This window comes from Mus musculus, chromosome 18 (genome assembly GCF_000001635.26).
Source record: "Mus musculus strain C57BL/6J chromosome 18, GRCm38.p6 C57BL/6J".
In the NCBI taxonomy this organism is placed as follows: domain Eukaryota; kingdom Metazoa; phylum Chordata; class Mammalia; order Rodentia; family Muridae; genus Mus; species Mus musculus.
Genome location: NC_000084.6, coordinates 24,617,260 through 24,638,830, shown reverse-complemented (window position 1 = coordinate 24,638,830; position 21,571 = coordinate 24,617,260). Strand labels below are relative to the sequence as shown.

Here is a 21,571-nt window from a genome sequence, read left to right as displayed (position 1 = left end):
AGGCAAAATCAGACAAAGTTGGGCACAAATTTAAAAAATGTTCTTAATTTGGAACGCACAGAGGTACATCCAGGCATCTTTGACAGCATGGGTAAGGTTCAGGGTGGTTATATATATACCATATGACAAGGGGGAGCATCCATGGGCTTCAACACATAGTAGACAGGGAAACTCAATCAATCACGAAGGTAAAGAAAGGGGATCTATTTACATAACAAACACTTAAGACAATCAAGATGGGGAGGGTGCAGTCAAGTCTTCACAGTGCGCGTCTGTTAACCCTGTAAATCTTCACGGTATGGTCCTCGCCACAGCTTGCAAAATGCAACCACTCCGGCCCCTCTTCACTCTGCTCGGTGTCGTCATCGTCATCATCGTCGTCGTCATCGCTGCAGCTCTTCCAGCATAACCTTCTGATACCCAGGCTGTGACTCTGGCTGCAACCGAGACAGATCATAAGGTCAACACAAGTCATGATTACAGAACACTCCACTGGAGTTGTCCTACAGTGACGTAACCACAGTACCCACGAAGCGGTTATAGCAAGGATGGAAGGCTAATACTCCAGTAATTTCATCCTATATTGTAAATACCTTGCTCTATTTACTTTCAAAACAGACTAATACTTTACTCACTGGCCAATGACAATGTCCAAAGGAACAAGAAATAGTAAATTTCTGTCTAATGTTTTAATCATCAGTAGAATGACTGAAGTGACTATTAAGGTGAACCTTTTAGAGGCCAGCTAAGAATGTAAAGGTATTTCCACTAGGCCAGTCCACCTTAGTTCAATGCCTGTGACAACCCAACTTATGCAAGTTGACCTCTTAACCTCCATTCACATTATTGTATGCGTAATCTCATATACGAACACAGTCTTACAAAAGTAAATGTAAAATTTCCTAAAAGCTAGTCTTTTAAGATGACATTTTATCTCAAGATTTAATTTCAAGATTATTGATTTTTTTTTTTTTTTTTTTTTTTTTTGGTTTTTCCAGACAGGGTTTCTTTGTATAGCCCTGGCTGTCCTGGAACTCACTCTGTAGACCAGGCTGGCCTCGAACTCAGAAATCCACCTGCCTCTGCCTCCCAAGTGCTGGGATTAAAGGCATGCGCCACCACGCCTGGCTGATTATTGAATATTTTAATTTTGCAGTATATTTCAGGTGATTTTCTTCTGCTGACATTTCTAAGAGATGAATAGACTTTTAACATTTTTTAACTACTAGGTAAAGAAAGATGATTTGAACCCCTTAGTGAACCACATAGTCAGAGCCATGATCTCAGGGTAGCCTAACTGCAGGGCGTCAGGCAAGGTAAGAAACTAGAGGTTCTTGTTTCCCAGCATCTCCCGGAAGGCCGGCCCCAAACACTACCAAACAGATTAGCCGCAGCTCTTGGAAAAAGTACAATCCTTTCTGTGTCGAACTTGAAACTCATGCTCAAAATGAGTAAAGTCGAGAGCAAGACTCCCAAGCAGGTTTGAAGGCAGAGAGTGAAAGAGAGCACAGCTTCAGACCTCACCTTCACATGTACCAGGGGCTGGCTGGTGTGAGTGAGTGAGGTGCAAGTCTGAAGCAGGGGCTGGAAAAACCAGCCCTGAGTGCAGATGAGCCCTCACAGTGCAGAAGATGTAAAGACAGAGTTCACACACAGGACTCAGCCCAGTCAAGCACCGTGAACCATAGTTTATTGGGGTTATTCAAAAGAGCATGGGAGATGGATAGGCAACCACCCACCTACCAACTGCTCACCTCTTATAATTTCAGAGATCGAGGGCCTACTAGGGCTTCCTTGAACATCTGGTGGTGCCCTCATACAGGAGCATGCTAATAGGCCTGATCTGCTTCAGAGCAGGGAGCCATAGATGTCCTAACTTACAAAAACAGCATGGGATCATGCTGCTGTGTGCCATGTTTTCTGAGAATTTCTAGAGAAAATGCTTCCATGTTATGTAGACCATGACTGAGTGCTTAATGAGAGCTCATCTTTCTGTAAGGAGGAACCTGATTATTAAAACAGTCATGAGTCACTTGGACGTGAGTAAATTTGCTATGAATAGCAAGCTCTATAAATATGGGTGCTGAGTTTTAAAAAGACAAAATATAAATGAGCAACACTAGACAGAGCATTATTATTTTTTTCTCCTGTCACAAGTTATCAAGGTTTGGGACACTGATTTGAAGGAGGAGCACCAAGAGCAGTGATGAGGAGCGCAGCATCAGCAGAGGCCCAGCCTCCCTACCACTCACTGTCAGACTCACTGGAGATGGTTCTCATCCGATTAAACAAATTGTTGGAAGTGGTTATCAACCAAATCCTGCATTTCTCCCATGGGTTGTGCTGAAGGTTGGAACTTACTTGTTTACATAAAATGATGGGGGTTTTGTTTTTTGAGGGGGGAGCTGTTTTATTTCTTCTTTTAAATCTAGCATGTTGACACATGACATTTAAATGATATGGAGGGATCTGGAGAAATGGCTAAGCATGCAAACAGGATGGCCTGTGCTGACATCCCCAAGAGCCATGTAAAAGCCAGACTAGCTCCATATACCCATAAACCCAGTGCTGTGTGGACTGGAGTCAGGAAGACTGCCAGGGCTTGCTGGCCACCAGCCCAGTTCTAGATTCAACGAGAGTGAGTATGGCAGAGAGGAATAGAATGGACACCTGCTGTCCTCTTGTACATGTTCAAGGAGATGGGGATATGTTTGAAAATGTGTGCATATAACTCAATGGTAGAGTACTTTCCTAACATGCCTAAGACCCTGGGCGGAAACTCTAGCACCACAAGATTCATCAGTTAATTATAGGACATGGCCCCTAGGAAGCCAATCTGAAAGTCCTGCTTTTAGTTCTGTGAATGCACTACTAACAAAAGCTAAAATTTAGTAATTAGAATACCAGTTATCCAAATAACACAGCATATTAAATCTAGAATTACTTTCATGTTACACACCCTGCCTATCATTACAACAAGAAGGAAATAATCACCAGATGAAAACCCTGAACTCTTTACATCTTCCCATGCTAACCGGCTTCCCACACTGGGGCCATGGTAGAAATCTGAATACCAAGCCAGGGACCGAGCACTGTGTCCAACAAGGCAGAAGGAAGTACAGAGAAAGGGAGAGCAGGAGCAGGGTGCCCCAGGGAGGCCCCAGCTGCTTTCTTTTGTAGCAAGCCGAGCATGAGCCACTTCAATGCAGGAACAAGTCAAACACAAGTTTTAACAAGCAGTTACAGTGAGCACTAATGGCTCTGGAAGGCCTGCTCTCTAATCTCTCACCAGCATGAGGACACTGTCAATTAGGACAGCATTTGAAACTATGTTTAAACAGTGCAGACCTCAAAGACCGAAAAGCCCAAGAAAATGAGACACAGAAAGCTGTCAATGACTTACTGAAAGCTCAGGCATTAAAAACAGTAACACGTGCAGGTTAAAGTGGCCTCTGCTAGGATAGGGGTGTAGCTTAGCTGGTGGAATGCTTGCCTAGCATGCATGAAGCCCCAGGTTCCATTCCAAGCACCACTGTGATGGTGCAGGACTGTGATCCCAGAACTCAGGACACAGAAGAGTTCCCCAGACCTCTTCTTGGAAAGGAAAGAAGAGGAAGAGGAAAGGCAATGGACAATGTCTGCAGTCTAGTTGAGGATACCAAAAGCTGAGTCCCACACACTAGCAGCTGTCATTTTAGGAGGTACAACTTGGCTTTAAGCACAGAAATCTCTGTCCCTCTATGTGAAAATGTTCACAAAATTTGCCACCAAAGACCACCGCTTTTTCTATCTAATCAGATGGAAACAAAGTAGAGAAAATACCTTGGATTTGTTTCTACACAGCTGGTCCAGTCATTGATTTCTTGGTTGGTCTTGTTCCAGGAGTATATACAAATCTTCCCACTCTCTAATCCAATTGCAACAATGTATCTGTTTTTGTGGCGGGGAGATGACAGAGGTTGGTTTAGCATGAATTTCTCTTATCTCTACCTGCTCGAGTGCTTCCTCAGTGTCTCAATTGCCCACCCCATACCGCTTTGCTGGGTCTCTGCAGAAGGTACATGTAGGTCCACCTGTCCTAAGCTGCCAAAGCCCACAAGTGTGTTCCCAGCACATGCACTGAGCCCTGTTCCCCTGGGCTGTTTGTAACAGAAAGCAAGGTGGTGCACAGACTCGAATAAGAACCTTCATTTCTACTCCTATTTGACCACCAATCACAGAATTCTAAGACTTAAAACTTCTTACAAGAAGCAGAAGCACCTTGAAAGCAGCAGCAATTCTGAAGGTACGTCCATACACCAAGACAAACAGTAAGTGAGATGCTACTGAACAACCAACCAGGTCTCACAGAAACTGACCTCTGGGCTGGGTTAAGCACAGGGCAGACACTGACAGCTGTCACAGAACTGCCCACATCCAGGATCGAGGAGCAGGGACGGATCGGGTGCTCCATGGGGTTATGGCTGGACTTACACTCGCCCCAGACAACCACCTAGAGCACAAATCACACAGTGAGGCATCTTCCGCAAGGTTTCTAGTGCTGTATTCCAGTGGGGTTTTTGTATGGCACAGAGAAGCCAGTGTGGCAGACACAGGTTGAGATCTCAGAAACAGAAGTGTACCAGAGAGCATGGAGTGTTGTCTGTTATGTTCTGTAACAAACAACATGGTTCCAATGCAGTGAAATCCCGCCCATCATGTCTTGCCTACAGTTGCTGCCCTCAGAACTTGCTACATATTAGTTAGAGAGGAAGTCAATCTCCTCTTCTCCACTACTTAATTCTTAGGCAGTCAACTTGGCTATCAGGAGGACAGAATGGTGACAATACATCCTGCATAAGACACGCAGCTTCCCTGTGAGCCCAGGGCTCAAGGTTATTTGACTGGCACACAGAAACGGAGAGGAAGCAGGGCTCCAAAAGCAGGAAAAAAGCCTGAGTCTGAACAGGTTCTGGAAAGCACACATTGCTGAAACTGCAGCAAACGCACTTGGTCTGTTTTAGCCAACATATCCCTGAGAGTTAGGTAGACAGAGCCTGCATCCTCAGCACCCAGCCAGGGATCTGTGCTCCCCAGGAAGGGAACAAACAGCCAGACTGGGAGAATGATACTGGCAGGTCCACGGTGATGTGCTTAATATATTATTAATATACACCAGGCCCAAGCTGGCTCTGTTCCAGGTATCTAGATTGCTTTCACAAAGGGAAGGGTGATGAAAGGAAACACTACATCGTTCTACCAGCCCTGGACTAAGAAACTCAGAAAAGACAATGCTCTAAGGAGCACGAGAGCAGAGGGACGGCCAGGAGCCATGGGCAGTCCTTAGGCAATGGGGAAGGGTGAGCACAAGCACAGAGGGCTGCCTAGTTTCCTGGGTTTGTCAAGCTTCAGTCATGTTCTGCTCTTCCATCACTAAATTAGACAGTCATAACCTTTATTACCAAAAACTGGGAACAGGGAGATGGCTGAGTCTTTAAAGGCTTGTCACACAAACACTAGGGCCTATGTTTGATTCCCAGGACCCGTGTTAAAAATAAAACCCAAACCAAAATAAACTAATCCCAAGCAAGGTGTTGTACCCAAACCCTGCACCAATAACGTCCTGGCTCAACAGCCACAAATAAAGCCCATTCCCAGGAGTGTGTCACTCAGGACACAGGAGTGCTGTCTCCAGCCCTAACCGCTCTCCTGGGTTCTCCCGTAACCAAACTGGGACTACCTGATAACAGAAACTGACCAAGAGTTCTTCTCCTCATGTTTCAGAGAATATATTTATAAAGCTTAAAAAGAAAAACATTTTTAATATACATGTATAATGAAGAAGTCATGAACTAATTTGTAAACATCACGAGTTAGGCAGAACAATGTGCTCTTAAATATAACTGCAAAAACATTATCTCACATTTGTAAAAATATTAAGTTTTATCTTTGGTTGAGAAACAAAAATTACCTTTTTGTCTCGACTTCCAGTGAAGAAGTACTTGTTATCAGGACTCCAGTCACAAGACCAAATGATTCTACTATGCACAGAAGTAATTTTGTTGGTGAATGCAAAGAGACTAAAAAATGGATCTGAAAATTAAAACAAAAACATTACCACATATACATTGCTCACAAAGCAGGACAGGTGCTCTGTGAGGCACCAACATAACTCAGTGGCCACTTCGCCTATGTGCGCTGACTCTGCAGCAGAACCAGAAACACTCCCCTTAGCACAAGCCCGTGTGCACACGGCTCACACTGCCTCCACTCACAGTAACTGACAATACGAATCTTTTACACATTCAACTAAAGGCTAATGTATGGTTCTAAAACAAGTCTGGAATGATTTAACTGTATTCCAGAAATAGCCAGTTGCATATTACGGGAAAAAATACTACAAAGAGGGGGGAAGACATATTCTTTCTCAGAATATATAAGCAGAAGGCTTAAAGATAATTTCTAGCCTATATATTTACTATGAGACTGCTATGAAAAAAGAATAAATTTATTAATTCATAATCCAAAAAGATATAAGAAATTAACACCTACATCATTTATAGTATTTCAACCTTTTCTTTTTGTATTTATTTTTAACATTTGCTTATTTATTTATTTAGTGGGTGTGTGTGCACCCACATGCATACATGAGTGCTTGTCAGAGAACAAACAGCTTGTAGGACTTGGCTCTTTCCTTCCATGTGTGCATTCCAGTTACTGAAACTGGTCCTCAGGTTTGGTGGCAAGTGCCTTTACCTGTGGAGGCATCTTGGTGGTCCGAGCACTTCAACTTTTAAAATGAAGTGCTGCAAATTAGGAAGTCACTAGTGATGTCAAAGGAGAACAATTGCTCTAAACGTACAATGGTGTTACATCCTGACAAATGGATCTACTGAATGTCCTAGCTTACACAGTCTGCCGTGGAGTGGTGGCTTTCACCAGGACAGCTGTGGGTCCCCAACGCACATCACACACCACATGGCTAAGCTCAGGAGAAGATCAAGATTCAAAATCTGAAATGTAGTCTGTACAGTGGGCCTATCACCTTCACATGACTACGAGGAATGATCTGTGTCTGATCATGCCCACCCCTCTACAAATAATAAGCAATTAAATCTTACAAAAGAAAAAGGTTTAAATAAAGCCAAGTGCTCTCCAGTTGTCGGAGAGCACTGAACTCTCACAGCCTGTCACAGGCTGTCTCCACCCTGTTGCCTTTCTCTTCATTTCACAGCTGCTAAACATGGACAAACGCACGTGATAGCCTTACTGAGAACCTTCACTACACGGGCTGCTTTACCAAACTCCGAGGAAGTCGCATCCTGTCTCTTCCACAAAGACCAGGTTCGATCTCTGGAAACAGCCAGTAAGAACTTGTCATCAGGTGAGAATGTCATCTGTGTGACAGTCAGAGTGTGGAAAGCAAGACTCTGCACTTGTTTCCAAGATGCCGTGCTCCAAAGAATGATAGCTGCGTGCTCCTTCTGAGATGCCTACAGGCCAGAGATGAGACACCATGGGTATAGAAACAAATCAAAAGAACACATTTAAAAGAGCGTAGTGTCTCGGTGGGTCTATTTTAATACATCTCTAACAAAAGCCTCCAGAAAACTCTAGGGAGGTCTCACACAACCCCAGAGACAAATTTCTAAAAGATAACTCCTCAGGGACCCAGGCACAAAGAGAATGTCTGAACATTTAGTAACAACAGTCACGTGTGTGTTAACTGTGTGGTGACCAGTTTAAGTCTCTATTCTGGTGAAGAAAGGAGTGAGTACCACTGGACAGAGAGTCACTCCACAACAACAAATAGACTAAGGAAGAGGACTTCACCCTATCTACAAACCTATCAACAGAGCTTCAAAACATACCAAGAAGGAATTGAGAAGGAAAGGTTAGTAACTCTCAGTGGAGTCAGAGACCTCAAACTCCACTCAGGACAGCAAAGAGCATACACACCTTACACCATCCTTAACTAACGCCCACGCCCACGACTGACAGTCACTAACAATTCTATACCTTCCTTTCAACTGGACATGAGACTTCACCACCAACAGATTTCAAAGGAGGCAAGTCATAATGTGGTCTCAAACTTAGTGAAACAAAAATAAAAAGCAGCAATAGAAAAAGGTTTTGTTTATGGACACTAAATAATACATTTAAAAATAGTCAGGAGGCCAAAAATGATCAAAAGGTTGCAAAGTATTTTTCACTGAATAAAAACACAACATATTGTTTGTAGAATGAATGCCTTATATGGACCAGCTCGTCCCAAGGTTATGCTACAGCTGAGACAGAAGAAAAATGCAGACAAATCCAGGTGCACTTTATTGCACTGACAGAAGGCAGAGGTGCACATGAATGCATGGATGAAAACACACACACACACACACACACACACACACACACACACACACACTCTCACACACACACACACACACACACACACACACACTCACACACACACACACACACTCACACACACACTCACACACACACACACACACTCACACACACACACACACCATGAAGACTAGGTAAGGAGAGGTATAGAGGTATTTCCAGTACAAAGAATAAAAAGATGGCATCTGGTGGTTTGCATGCAATGTCCCCCATAGTCTGGGCATTTGTAAGGAGTATGTATGGTCTTGCTGGAGAAAGTATGCCACTGGTAGAGGGCTCTGAGGTCAAAAGACTCTCCCTATTTCTGTTTTCCATTTGTGGTTCGATAGGCAAACTCTCAGCTCTTAGCTGTTCTGTTGCCATGGATGCCTGCTGACACATTTCCCCACTATGTGGGTGACTGACTCTTATTCTTCTGGAACTGTAAGACCACATAAACACTTCCTTCAACAGTTGCCTTAGTCATGGTTTTTACCACAATAGAAAACCAGCATCTCTAGGGATTCTGCAGCTACTGAAAAGGCCCTAAGGGATAGCTGTATAACACACTGGCATATTTAGCAGCCATTGAAGGATTCACGTAAGAGTGTAGTTTTGAATGACAATGGCCCCCATAGGTTCATAGATTTGAATACTTTGTCATTGAAAGGTGTAAGAGGTGTGGCCTTGTTGGAGGAAGTGTGTCATTGGAGGTGAGCTTTGAGGTGTCAAGCCAGTCCCAGTGTCTTTCCTTTCCTGCTGCCTGTAGATCCAGATACAGAATTCTAAACTCCTTCTCCAGGACCATGTTTGCCTGCCAAGCTCCCCACCATGATGAAAATGGACTGACCCTCTGAAACCAGAAGCCAGCCCCAATTAAAAGGCTTTCTTTTTATAAGAGCTGCCTTGGTATCTTAACAGCAATTGAATACTGACTAGATTAAAACGCTAGTTTTCACTTAAAACGAAGTTAAACTAAGGTTTAAAACTAAGTTAAAACCTTTCCCAGGCCGAGCAGTGGTGGCGCACGCCTTTAATCCCAGCACTTGGGAGGCAGAGGCAGGCAGATTTCTGAGTTTGAGGCCAGCCTGGACTACAAAGTGAGTTCCAGGACAGCCAGCCAGGCTACACAGAGAAACCCTGTCTCGAAAAACAAAAACAAACAAACAAAAAAAGACAAAAATACCCTTCCCCATAAAACCCACTTCCATCATGAACATTCTAAAAACTACTGGAGGGGTCAAGAACACTGGCTGCACTTCTGATTCAGTTCCCAGAAGTCACAGGATGGCTCACAACTGCTTCTAACTCCAGAACCAATGGATCCCCTGCCCTCTTCTGGCCTCCACAGGCATGCAAGAATATGGCACATAGACATACATCCAGGCAAACACTCATACAATTTAAAAAAGGGCAAATCCAGTTTTATAAGCTAATCGGGGAAATTATAGAGAAGGAGATATTTCCATGAGGCTCAAATTGCTCATTCCTTAAAACCAAAGGAAACTACGCTGGTTTGCTGCTGCTGCTGCTGCTGCTCTCAGTTTTCTGAAACAGGGTCTTGGGTAGCCCTAACTGGCTTCAAATCTTACTGCTGTAGCTGAAACTGACCTCAGATTCCTGCTCTTCCTGCCGCTACCTCCCAAGTACAGAGACTGCAGGTGTGTACTGTCACTTTAAAAGGCCTTTTGCCTTTATCTATTTCTCATGTCTGCGGGTGGGGGTATGGGGAGAGGGAGTCATCTGTGGATGTTGGTTCTCCTTCCACCATGTAGATAGTAGTGATCAGACTCGGTCCTAATGGTATGCTTTTACCTAAGGAGCACAGCATCAGTCATTGGTAAGCTCTTAACAAACTTGTATTGAACTGAATTGAATAATATGTAGAGAAATGGGGTTTGGCTCTAGGAATGGAAAAAAAAAAGATTAAAAGTCATACAATGTGCCTGGTACGGCCCATGGCTTTAGTTCCAGTAACTGGGAAGTAAGGCAGGCAGATCTCTCTAAGTTCAATGCCAGCCTGGTGTACAAAGTAAATTTTCTTGTCTCAAAAAAAACATACAAAATATATAGAAAAAAGGTAAGTCTTATAAACATGTGTTGAAAGCAGACACCAAAACCTCTCAGCTTTCCAGAGGCATTGTGTGGAGAGCAGCGCTGCACGAGGTGGGCAGGTAGCTGAGACAGTGACAGCTATTTTTCTTTGACTCTAAAATTACTCTAAAAGGTCACCCCTAGGGGAAATTAAGACTCGTATAAAGAAGGGGTGTTATTCAGACATTGCTAAAATTCTCTTCAAACTATGTACTGATTCACTACCATCCCCAGAGACTGCAGAAACTGCAAGCTCATTCTAAAATCACACAAAAGAAAACAAACCAGAACATAAGTTGGATAATTACTTTCCTAATTTAAAGGTATGTTATACAAATAACACTTGGCAGGAGACGCTCACAAGATCTCAGCCCTCTTAGGAGCTGTCAGCCTGGAATGGCTGCAGAGGAATCTCTCTGACCATGACTGGAGGGTGGGGAGCGAGCACAGCACAGCACAGCACAGCACAGCACAGCACAGCACAGCACAGCACAGCACAGCACAGCACAGCACAGCACAGCACACACAGCACACACAGCACAGCACAGCACAGCACAGCACAGCACAGCACACACAGCACAGGCCCTCAGCAGGGCCGGCCGGCAGGGATGAGCTGCATCTTCATCCGAGTTAAACTTGGAGAAGCCAAAGCTTTTTGCAACATGGATCTGCCAGTGGACAGGGAACTTGACCTTGGCCCTACACAGAGCCTCAATCACATGGTCTTTACCCTGCAGCTTGGTGAAGACAGACATAATGATCAGGCCACTGTGCTCTGAAGCTTCTCAAAGCCACCCCCATACATGGCTGGAGCCTAGACTGGGGACAAAATGAGATCCCAAACATGCATACATAGCAGCCAACTCTGTCTCCAAGGCCCCGAATGACAACACAAGCAACAGGCTGCACTCTCCCAAGGAGCTGCTGCTGCAGCCACTGCACACCCCTGTAAGGAAAAGGCCTGGGCAGCCTACCTAGCTCCCAAGAGCATTCTCTTGAGTGATGTGAGCACTGAAAATGTCACGTGCACATTGTTTGTTTATGTGCATAGGGATTAGTACCCCAAACCCAAACGTTTCAAGGATAAACTCTTAAGAATGAATGAGTTCTAAAGTGAATTTTAAAATGTAATCATATGTTTTTAAAGAAAGATGAGGAGAAGAAAATATAAAAAAGATTCAGGCAATGGTACCTAAAGGGCCGTTTCATGCGGACTCTGCCCATATCTGCTGAATTTACAAAAGCCTAGTGTCTATAATTACCTGTGACCGAGTAAAATTAAATACACATACCCCACAAACACCCTACCTTACAAGCAGAGGCAAGTAGAGTCTTGGAATTGTTACAGGCCACACAAACTATCTCATAGCCATGTCCGTACCTAAAAGTGAAAGAGAAGGGATATGCCTTTACTTTACCTTGCAAAAAGACTAAAGAGAAAGGACCACTCCTCAACCTAACTCACGTGCCGTCACGGAATGTCACATCTGCCTAACTCACATGCCGTCACGGAATGTCACATCTGCCTAGGTAACTATATAGGGAAGAAACCCAGGGGCCCAAAGAAAAACAACAGCTCCCAAGGTAGTGTCCCTACACACAGGTTTTCATGTCTCACGGCCACCAGCCTGAGCATCCACCATGGAAACATGTTGCTGGGAACCCACAAAAATAAAACCATCTGGCTGAGTAACGAAGAGAAATAGAAACTATTCTAGACCTTTCTATCTGGAAAATTAACACCAACTGACTGGCAAACATAATAAACAACAATATAAAACAAACAAGAAGAAAATAAAAAACCCCATGAGGTTCTCTCACCCCTAGGACGCTCTATTGGGCAGGAGGGCCCTATAGGTAGGAGGAAGGGGAAGGCCAGCGTCAAGAGGAGACCCTTAAGCCACACTAACTTCAGGACAGTTCAACTTACAGTTTCTGAATCTCAGGCCACAGGGTGTTCTGCAGAAGGTGATCCTCAGTGGGAGGTTCTACAAGACAGTTTTAATTTTATCATACATTTTGAATACTACATATTCTTTTTCTCTCTTTAGCCAAATACAAAGTAAAAGCCACCGCTCTACTTTAGGTCCCCAATCACAGAGTAGACTGTGTGGGCTAAGGATTTCATTAACTTGTTTGTCTTTTTGTCATGTCTTACCATTAAGGACAGCGGGCTGAAAGGTCACCTGGGGAGACCCAAAGGCAGGGCTTATGAGTTCATCCTCCTCAAAGGGCTGAGAGGCTATGTCTCCTAGTTCAGAGAAACACAGATAACATGAATAGAGGGGCCACGACAGTACCTCAAAGCTACATATCAGAGAGCAGCAGCCTTCCAAATAATTACCTCAGAGCTGTGCCTAGGTGCTGCAAATGTGTTTCTATTCTGGTATTTTCCAAACTAGCTCCTGAAGTAAGAATGAATTTCATAAAGATTCTGTCCATTTTTTTTCACCTAGCTATTTGCAATATGTACACACACACACACACACACATACACACACACACACACACACACACATATATGGTCTGTTATATACGCAATATATTTTGCATATATAAATTTGCATATATAACTGATCATTCAAGTTGCTCACAATCTCACTGGTGACTGAATGGCTCTGTGAAATCCTGGGTGAGAACTGTTCCTGTGTCAGTGGCTACATGAGAATAGAGCAGTTATCACAAAATAGGAGGTTTTAAAACAGTCATACAGGAACACTGGGAGTGCATTACACAAATCTGTAACTAAGTTTTAAGTACTAGAGCCATTCAATTATTTTGGAAACTAAATCCTTACCCTGAAAGAGAGCTTTATTTGACAGCCCTAATGCAGGAACAGTGGCTCCTTCTGGAAGATCTTGGTCCTGGAGAATGAAAGGCACATTTCAGACATTAAAAGTTACTGATACGTCAAGTACCACAAAAAAGTCTTGTTCATAAATGCAGAGAACAATTCCAGCCTGTTGTGTGTGGCTGCCATCTTTCCAACTCCTGAACTGGCAGATGCCACTCCAAGCAATCCCTTTCCAACAGACAGGTCCTACTCGCCATCCCACCTTCCCCACAGTGCAGTGGGTTGCAGACTCTAACTGGTATAGTACCCTAAAATGTAAGGCCAAGGACTCTGCCTCCGCACCAAAAGTCTCAAGGAATGCCTCCAAGACAGAGAAGTAGCCCAAAAACGCATAGTCATGACATTTTTACTACATATATGTAAATAACTTAAAGCTACTTTTACAACTCAGTGAAATATGATCGGAAGAGGAACTCTGCCTAGACCCCGCACTCACATGTGAGCCATATGCTAACCACCAGGAATGGTATACACCCATATGCTGAGTGTTTACCACTTCAGCTCTACACAGACCCTGCAGGTAGACTTGAGTGATAGGAACTTAAAACACCAAAGCACTGAGAACGGTGACCTGGCTGGGTAATGCTGCATGCTATCCCATACACCGTGGAAAGGGCAGCAAGAGGCAACCCAGCACTCGTCATGAGGACAACGTCCACTATAGCACACAGAACCAAGTTAATGTCCGGAGCTAAACCTTTCCTGGAATCCCAGGTAGAGCACTTCATTTCCTAGAACTCTACAGACCCTGAACCTGCTCTCCCTCCACCACAGAGATCTCCCTCCCTCCTTCAGCAGCGGCAGCACAAGAGAACAGAAGTGACTGCCTTCAGCAACTGAGAAAGCGAGCCAGGAAGCGCTGCCAAATGAAGCCTTTCCTACTCTGCGCTAGGTACCCTCACACTCTGGGCTCCCACAGAATCCTCTCCTTCCACAATGCCATTCTTCCAACAGCACCAATATGAGCGATTATTACCTGCCACCTAAAGCCCTCCAGCACACTCCTTCAATTCTCCAGTTCCCTCTTCAACAGCCTCAACAGCTCTGGCTTCCCTCTCCCACCCATCTACCTTTTACCTGTGACCCAACTCTTAGAAATAAAGCATAAACAGGCACTTATGTGCAATAGAGCCATTCTCTATAGCCAACTACTTCATTATTTTGATCTCTCTGTCTCTCTCTTCCTCTCTCTGTCCCCCCCGCCCCAAACCTCTTGTTTTGTTGGAGACAGGTCTCACTACATAGCCTTGGTTGACCTAATAATCACTATGGAGACCAGGCTGACCGTGAACTCATATACATCTGTCAACCTGCCAGCCTTTGCTTTGCTTTGCTTTGCTTTGCTTTGCGCTCTCTCTCTCTCTCTCTTTCTTTCTTTTGTAGCTCTGCCTGTCCTGGAACTCACTTTGTAGACCAGGCTGGCCTCGAACTCAGAAATCTGCCTGCCTTCCCAGCCCCCCCCTGCTGGGATTAAAGGTGCACCACCACGCCCGCCCGGCAGCCTTTGCCTTTCAAGCGCAGGCATAGACATCTAGTTCACAATTTTATAATCCACGTTATTTGTTTTCTTCAGCACTAGAACCATGGAATGGACCATGTACATGCCACATAACACAAGCTGAATTTTAAATCCAAATTCAAATATTTTTCTAAGTACCCCAAATCTTATGTAAAAAGCAGACATAAATAAGCAAAAATTTTAAAAAGTCCCAGTTAAACATTTTCAGTGGGGCTGGACATGGCTGAGTGGCTGGAAGCAGTGCTGCTGTCACAGAGACACTGGCTGGTCCCCAGCGTCCCCACGGTGGCTCACAGTCAGCTGTGAGATCCAGGAGCTCCTCCTCCTCTGGCCTCTTAGGCACTGCATTTATATGATACACAGACATATATATAGCAAAACACTCATACATACAAATCATAGTAACTTTAATTTTTAAAAAATGGCTCATTATTCTAATTGGTGAGCTCTTTCTTCCACAGCTTATTTTCCTGTCGTATGATGTAGTTATTAGGCCAGAAGTGGTGGCACATATCTTTAATCCCAGCACTTGGGAGGAAGACACAGGTGGATCTCTACAAGTTTGAGGCTAGCCTGGTCTATGCAGCAAATTAAGAGCCCAGTCAAGGCTACATAATGAGATATTGTCTCAAAATAATTTAAATAAAATATGCAGCGATTAACTCTTCCTATCCCATTAGTTCAGTGCCCCACTCTGCTCTACAGAAAGACTGGAATCTTTATCAAGATAAGATTTGTCCATCACTCGATCCAGTCACCTACAGTAGAGACAACATTTGACAATCATATTATCATCATATCAATGAACATGATATTGCTGTTTTAGAGTCTTGAACTCATTTGTTACACAAAGATCTGTATTTATTTATTTATTTAAGAGTTATTTTCTGTGCTCATGAGTGTTTAGCCCACACGTATATGTGTGCACCACATATGTGCCTGGTGCCTGTGGCGGTCAGAAAGCACCTGATCTCCTGCAACTAGAGTTAAGGAAGGTTGTGAGCCACCACACGGGTGCTGAAAATGAAACTCAGGTCCTCTGCAAGACCAGCAAGTGCTCTTCACTGCTGAGCCATCTCTCCATCCGTGTGTAACACTATAACCACTACATGTCATGCCATCTCTCCATCCGTGTGTAACACTATAACCACTACATGTCATGCCATCTCTCCATCGTGTGTAACACTATAACCACTACATGTCATGCCATCTCTCCATCCATGTGTAACACTATAACCACTACATGTCATGGCTCCCATAAAAGTCTATGAAACCTGAAGCATGATTTAACTTTTTTCTACCTGTATGCTATATCTAAATTAGAGAAATACTCACATCACAGAGCATGTGACTTAGTGACTGTCTGGAAATGACACTAAAATTTTCCACAAAATTCCGAGGAGCAGAAAAAACACGAAGAACTTTCTCGTCTGCTCCAGACACAAACTGAAACCGATCAATCATCGCCAAACACTTGATGTTGTATCCATGTATCTGAGGCCTTGCGATCTCATGCCAAGTGACCTGGGGTTAAAACACAGCACATATAATGAAAACGAGTGCACACTTCAAAACTCAGTCCTCTTGAACAAACAAAATGCAGAATGCGAAACTTGCTATTGCCAAATAGTTCCCATTGCCAGCAATCCAGTGGTGTGCAGTGACGTCCCATGGTAGCCTCAGCCTGAACGTCCTAATGCAGGCTACTCACTTGGGAAATGTCAAGTGGAAGGAAGGCCCTGAATCAAGGAGGAAGACATCTTACCTGTGATCGGTCCTTCTGGTCCTTCTTCTTCCATGGAGCGAAAAGGCGAGTGGTCTGATCGGTGCTGGTAGTGATGATGAACTCTCCCTCTGGATCCCACATCAGGTCTTGGACGCCATCGAAGTGACCTGAAATGACAATCTCTGGAGCCCACTGCCTCTGCAATGAAAATGAGCATACACATAGACAAAATAAGCAGGGACCACCAAGAGGAAACTGATAAATATTCACGATCAGATCATAAAATAAAAGGAGCTGTTTCCCAACCAACCACATGAAACTGTAATATCCAAATGTGTGCTGTATCCTTTGAAACAGTAATTGTGGGAAACTTCCCAGCAGCCAGATAGCTTGATGTTACCTGTCTATCGGCTCTCCTGTAAAACAGGTATTAAATAATGACCACCATGCAGATGAATTAGGAGGACTAAATGAGTTTATACTCATGAAGTATGCAGACAATGTGCATACCATACAACATACCATGTGCTCGCTGAACACTTATTAAACTCCACAGTGAAGAAAGAATACTAAGTAAAATGAGATGGATTTTGAGTGGGAACCTAAAGCGTTTCTATATTAAATTAGAGGGCTTAGCCAAGTATGCTAGCGCACACCTCTAAACCCAGCACTGGGGAGGCAGAAGCTGAGAGATCTCTATGAGTTTAGGTTAGCCTAATCTACATAGAGAGCTCAAGGACAGCCAGATCTATAGATACCCTGTCTCAAGAACGAAAGTTACAGGACCTGTGCGTACAAAGGACAGAGGGGTGAGCCACACCAAGTTGGTCTACCTATTCAACTCAAAACAGCAATCATGGACACAGAGGCCGCCACACCCCTGCCCTCACAGCCCCTTTTTCAATAAATTCAAGTAAGAGGAAAATGAATCAACTATGCAACCAACAGATTGTTTAAAGCCAAGTCTAATGAATATAGAGTATTTTCTTCTGTTTTATTTAAACAGGTTCTCATGTAACCAAAGCTGGCCCCAAACATGCTTTACCCCAGAGGCTGGCACTGACCTCCTGATATTCCCATCTCTGCTTCCAAGCACTGGAATTACAGGCATGGGCTAACATGCTGGCTCAATAATTACACTAAGCTATATCTTGTAAGAACATATGGCAAAGAAATTATATTAATTCCCCTACCGTACAAGTACAGGTTGTAAAGTTAAGCTCTAATGGGTGCTTATAACAGGCTCTGAGTGCTATAGGCAGAACTCTGCAATTATCAGCACAGTTTTCCAATAGTAACTCCCTACTTGTTCATAAAAATCAGCCCTGGGCTGGAGAGATGGCTCAGTGGTTAAGAGTACTTGCTGAGCAATCATGAAGACTAGAGTTCAGATCTCAGCAGCCCCAGAACAAGCCAGGTGTACTGAAAATGTCTGTAACTCCAGCTTGCAAGGACTCTCCTGTGCACAGGCAGGTATGAACACCTACATATACAACTGAGCACACACTCACACAAACATACATACATGCACACAAAGTAAATCTTTGAAAAATAAAGAATATCAATCTTGAAGGGTTAGAAAGATGCCTCAATAGTTAAGAGTCTGTACTGCTCTTCCAGACCACCTAAGTTCAGCACCGAAAGCCATGTCAGCCAGCTTACAACCACCAGATCCAACAAATCCAATGCCCTCTTTCGGCTTCACTGGCACGTTTATTTACACGCACACACCCACACACAGACACATTAAAATAAATCTTAAAATTAATCTTGATTATGAATGAACAGCTCATGTGGGCTGCTGCAGGAACTCTGTGTGCTCAGTTTTGCCGATAACCTAACACTGTTCTAAAAAACAAGGTCCATTTAAAACTCCCTCCCACCAACAGATGGAAATCCTATGCACAGGCACTGTTTCCAGGTTTGAGTGCCTCCTTCCTCATCTTGTGCTTTTCTTCTGCAAAGGTCCTCAAAGTTCCCCTGAGTTAAGGAAATAAGAGTTCGAATTAGAAAATAGTTCCTAAACTAACAACGTCATAGACTTAGTGGTAGTTTTAACTGTGGAAGTAACCCTAAAATTAAGTCAAAATGGAGGCTGGAAGACAAATTCTCCAATAGAACAGGAAGTTAAAACCTCAGAGGGGATTAGTATCAAGGCCACAAACTGAAATTGTAAAGGGAGCTACTGCGCTAGTGAGACGGCTCAGAAATAAAGTCACTAGCCACCAAGCCTGCTGACAGCTGAGCTAAGTGCCACCCATAGGACAGGAGGAGGGCACGGGTCCTGCAGGTCGTCTTCTAACCTTTGCCCCTGTGCACCAACATACCCACACATGCACACCAACAAACGCACAAAAATTTGCAAAATATATTAAAATAGGGAGGTATGAGATATGAGTTCAAAATACAAGTCACATTTCACCAAATATTCTTATTTCTTTAGTTTGTTAAAATTTAAAAATCACTTACATAGCATCCAGACCCTGACTTTCATCTGTACATGACTGAGGGGAGGGGAGAGGACAGACAACCCAGGGCCTCAGATAAGCTGAGCCAATGTCACTGAGCCATACTGCAGACTCACATAGACAGCATCATTCAATACTGCCGCACTGCTATACAACTCTGCATTCTTCTTCCTAGAAAAGCCCAAACTTCTAACCAGTATAAATACCACAGACTATCTTTAGAAATGAATGTCATTTCTGCTTAAATGTGCCTACTAGGAAAGCCTAAGCCAGCAAGAGGCCCACATGCTCGTACTGGGTTTACGGTACTCTGTTTCCAAAGGTGCAGTGCTCCGTGGAATGCATGAGCGATGATCATGGTGCCATTTTCACCGAACTGGCAATCATAAAACCCCAGGGTATTTCCACCTACTTCACCTACTCGGACCTACACAAGAGCAGAAAAACAGTTCTCAATCAATCAATCAATCAATCAATAGTTCCATTTCTCACACTAGAAAAGGAGTCTAGAGGGTAAGTTACAGTTCGTTTAATGTGCAATGTATACAAAGAGTAAAAATTTATTCTTTGAAAATTTACTCTAGGAAAATACTCTAAAAAGCTCCATTTTGTATTTCTTAAATATCTTACCTGTTCTAACCAAACCCCTGACTCTTCATCTGGAGCCCAGAGAATCATGGTTTTGTCCATGGAGGCAGACAGCAGTCTCACTGGCTGCTGCAGAACACCATCTGAAGAGAAAAACTATCTTTAGATGATCAAAAAGCAGAGTTGGAGACTGCCAGGACAAAACAGAAGGGCAGGTAGCACACTGCCCACCACAGCCAAGCCTGCAAAGGCAGGCGTGATGGCTCACACCTACAGCCCAGCACTGAGGAAGCTGAGGCAGAACCACTGCCTCAAACCCAAGGCCAGCCTGGGCTCCACTGTGAGACTGGACAAACAGCCATAAGATCTGCTCTAGTACACACAAGCTGTGATCTATTTAGACAGTGGAATATTATAGGGTAATGAACCAGCACTACATGAACCACTATGGCTATGTGATGCAGCTGGGCGTGGTGGCACACGCCTCTAATCCCAGCACTTAAGAGGCAGAGACAGGCGGATTCCTCAGTTCAAGGCCAGCATGGTCTACAAAGTGAGATCCAGGACAGCCAGGACTACACAGAGAAACCCTGTCTCAAAAAAAAAAAAAAAAAAAAAAAAGTGTGCTGCAGAAGGGTAAGTGCATACCAGTACCAAGCTTTGTCAATGACAGCAATGCTTTTGGAATTCAGGGTCAGTAACATGCCTAGGAATGACACACACTGACCTAGCACTGTGATGTGTCACTCAATGGAGGAAAAGCTTAAAAGGGACACAAGATCTTGAACTACAGAAAAACTAATGTCAGTTTTCAAAATAACACGTAGTATTTTAAATACATTTTTAAATGCTGCTAGAATTGCAACTTTGCATGACCATGCTCAGCTCACTCTTCAGGGCCTTTACTATGTACTTCAGTCTGACTATAAACTTGCAATCCTCCTGCCTCAGCCTCTCTAGTGGTGGAATCACAGGCACGGCACCATCAAGTGCAGTAAGATTAATTTTTAGTTTTCAATTAAGCCTGGCTTGCTAGAACAGGGAAATTAAATCACACAGTGAGCAGGCAGGCTCTGAGCTACAGAGACTTAAACAGCGGGGCCTGGGCCAGAGCAGGTGCAGACTTCTGTGTTAAGGACAGTAGTGCACAGGGGTCAGGAAAAGTGGACGGGGTATGGGTTGGAAAGAAAGAGAGCACTATGCAAGGTCGCAATGCACACACTGGAGCTAGCTGAGAAGCATGGAACGGTGAAGACGACGCGGTGGCAGACATGTACTACCTAAGAGCTGAGTGCTGACCACCTGGACATTAGTGATTGCTTTTCCTGGGTCAAAGAACCAGCCTGCGCCTTCCTCAGCTTTACAGCAGCATCAGCCTCAGCATGATACCCTGCCCCTCATACACAGAGAGGAAGGGCAAAAGACAGAAGGGAAAAGCGTTGTTTTCCTACGTACTGCCTCTCAGTGTCACCCCCTCCACATTATCAAGAGTAAAGGTTCCAGTGAGGTTGGCTTGAGTCAATTTTCCTTACACTCCCGAATCCCACAGAAACTTTAAAGAAACAGAGCCAGTAGGATGGCAGTGTTAGCACCTTGCAGCAGCCGGCCAGACGTCAGTACACCGATTACACAGGTCAAGACGCCTCACTTTTATGAACTTTAGTTCCCCTCAAAGCAATCCCCGTTACATGTAATGAGGCAAGAGCTGTCGGTTGTCCTCCTACCTTTGTAAAATGAAGGCTGCCAATGAACTGCGTTTACCCAGTTTTCGTGTCCAGCCAGCACTGTCTCCAGGGTAACCGCAACCGTTGTTCTAACACCTACGACAGAAGCAACTCAGGGACCCTTCCTCATAGCTCTTCCAAAAAGAACATTTGTAAATTCAAGACTGTTGTGTAATATGTTAAGAAATTAGAACAAAACACAATCCAAATTCAACAAAAAGAACAAACAAACAACCC

The 21,571-nt window shown here is 44.0% G+C and overlaps 1 protein-coding gene across 3 annotated transcripts in view; it reads right to left on the bottom strand.

Moving 5' to 3' along the window:
- The window catches only part of Elp2 (elongator acetyltransferase complex subunit 2), a 34,870-nt gene continuing 13,299 nt past the window's right edge, over window positions 1-21,571 (bottom strand). The window contains exons 9-22 of one of the 3 annotated variants that reach the window (NM_021448.2): window positions 21,335-21,430; window positions 19,653-19,753; window positions 19,318-19,449; window positions 16,594-16,752; window positions 16,164-16,352; window positions 13,253-13,319; window positions 12,614-12,706; window positions 12,386-12,443; window positions 11,764-11,836; window positions 7,280-7,472; window positions 5,951-6,072; window positions 4,359-4,492; window positions 3,823-3,930; window positions 1-437 (exon numbers count right to left, since the gene is read on the bottom strand). In NM_021448.2, the coding sequence (NP_067423.2) occupies window positions 260-437; window positions 3,823-3,930; window positions 4,359-4,492; window positions 5,951-6,072; window positions 7,280-7,472; window positions 11,764-11,836; window positions 12,386-12,443; window positions 12,614-12,706; window positions 13,253-13,319; window positions 16,164-16,352; window positions 16,594-16,752; window positions 19,318-19,449; window positions 19,653-19,753; window positions 21,335-21,430 (1,703 nt within the window). In that variant the 3' untranslated portion in view covers window positions 1-259. Of the gene's footprint in view, window positions 438-3,822; window positions 3,931-4,358; window positions 4,493-5,950; window positions 6,073-7,279; window positions 7,473-11,763; window positions 11,837-12,385; window positions 12,444-12,613; window positions 12,707-13,252; window positions 13,320-16,163; window positions 16,353-16,593; window positions 16,753-19,317; window positions 19,450-19,652; window positions 19,754-20,890; window positions 21,431-21,571 lie in introns of all 3 variants that reach the window. The other 2 variants (XM_006526130.3, NM_001360909.1) reach the window with 2 other exon arrangements.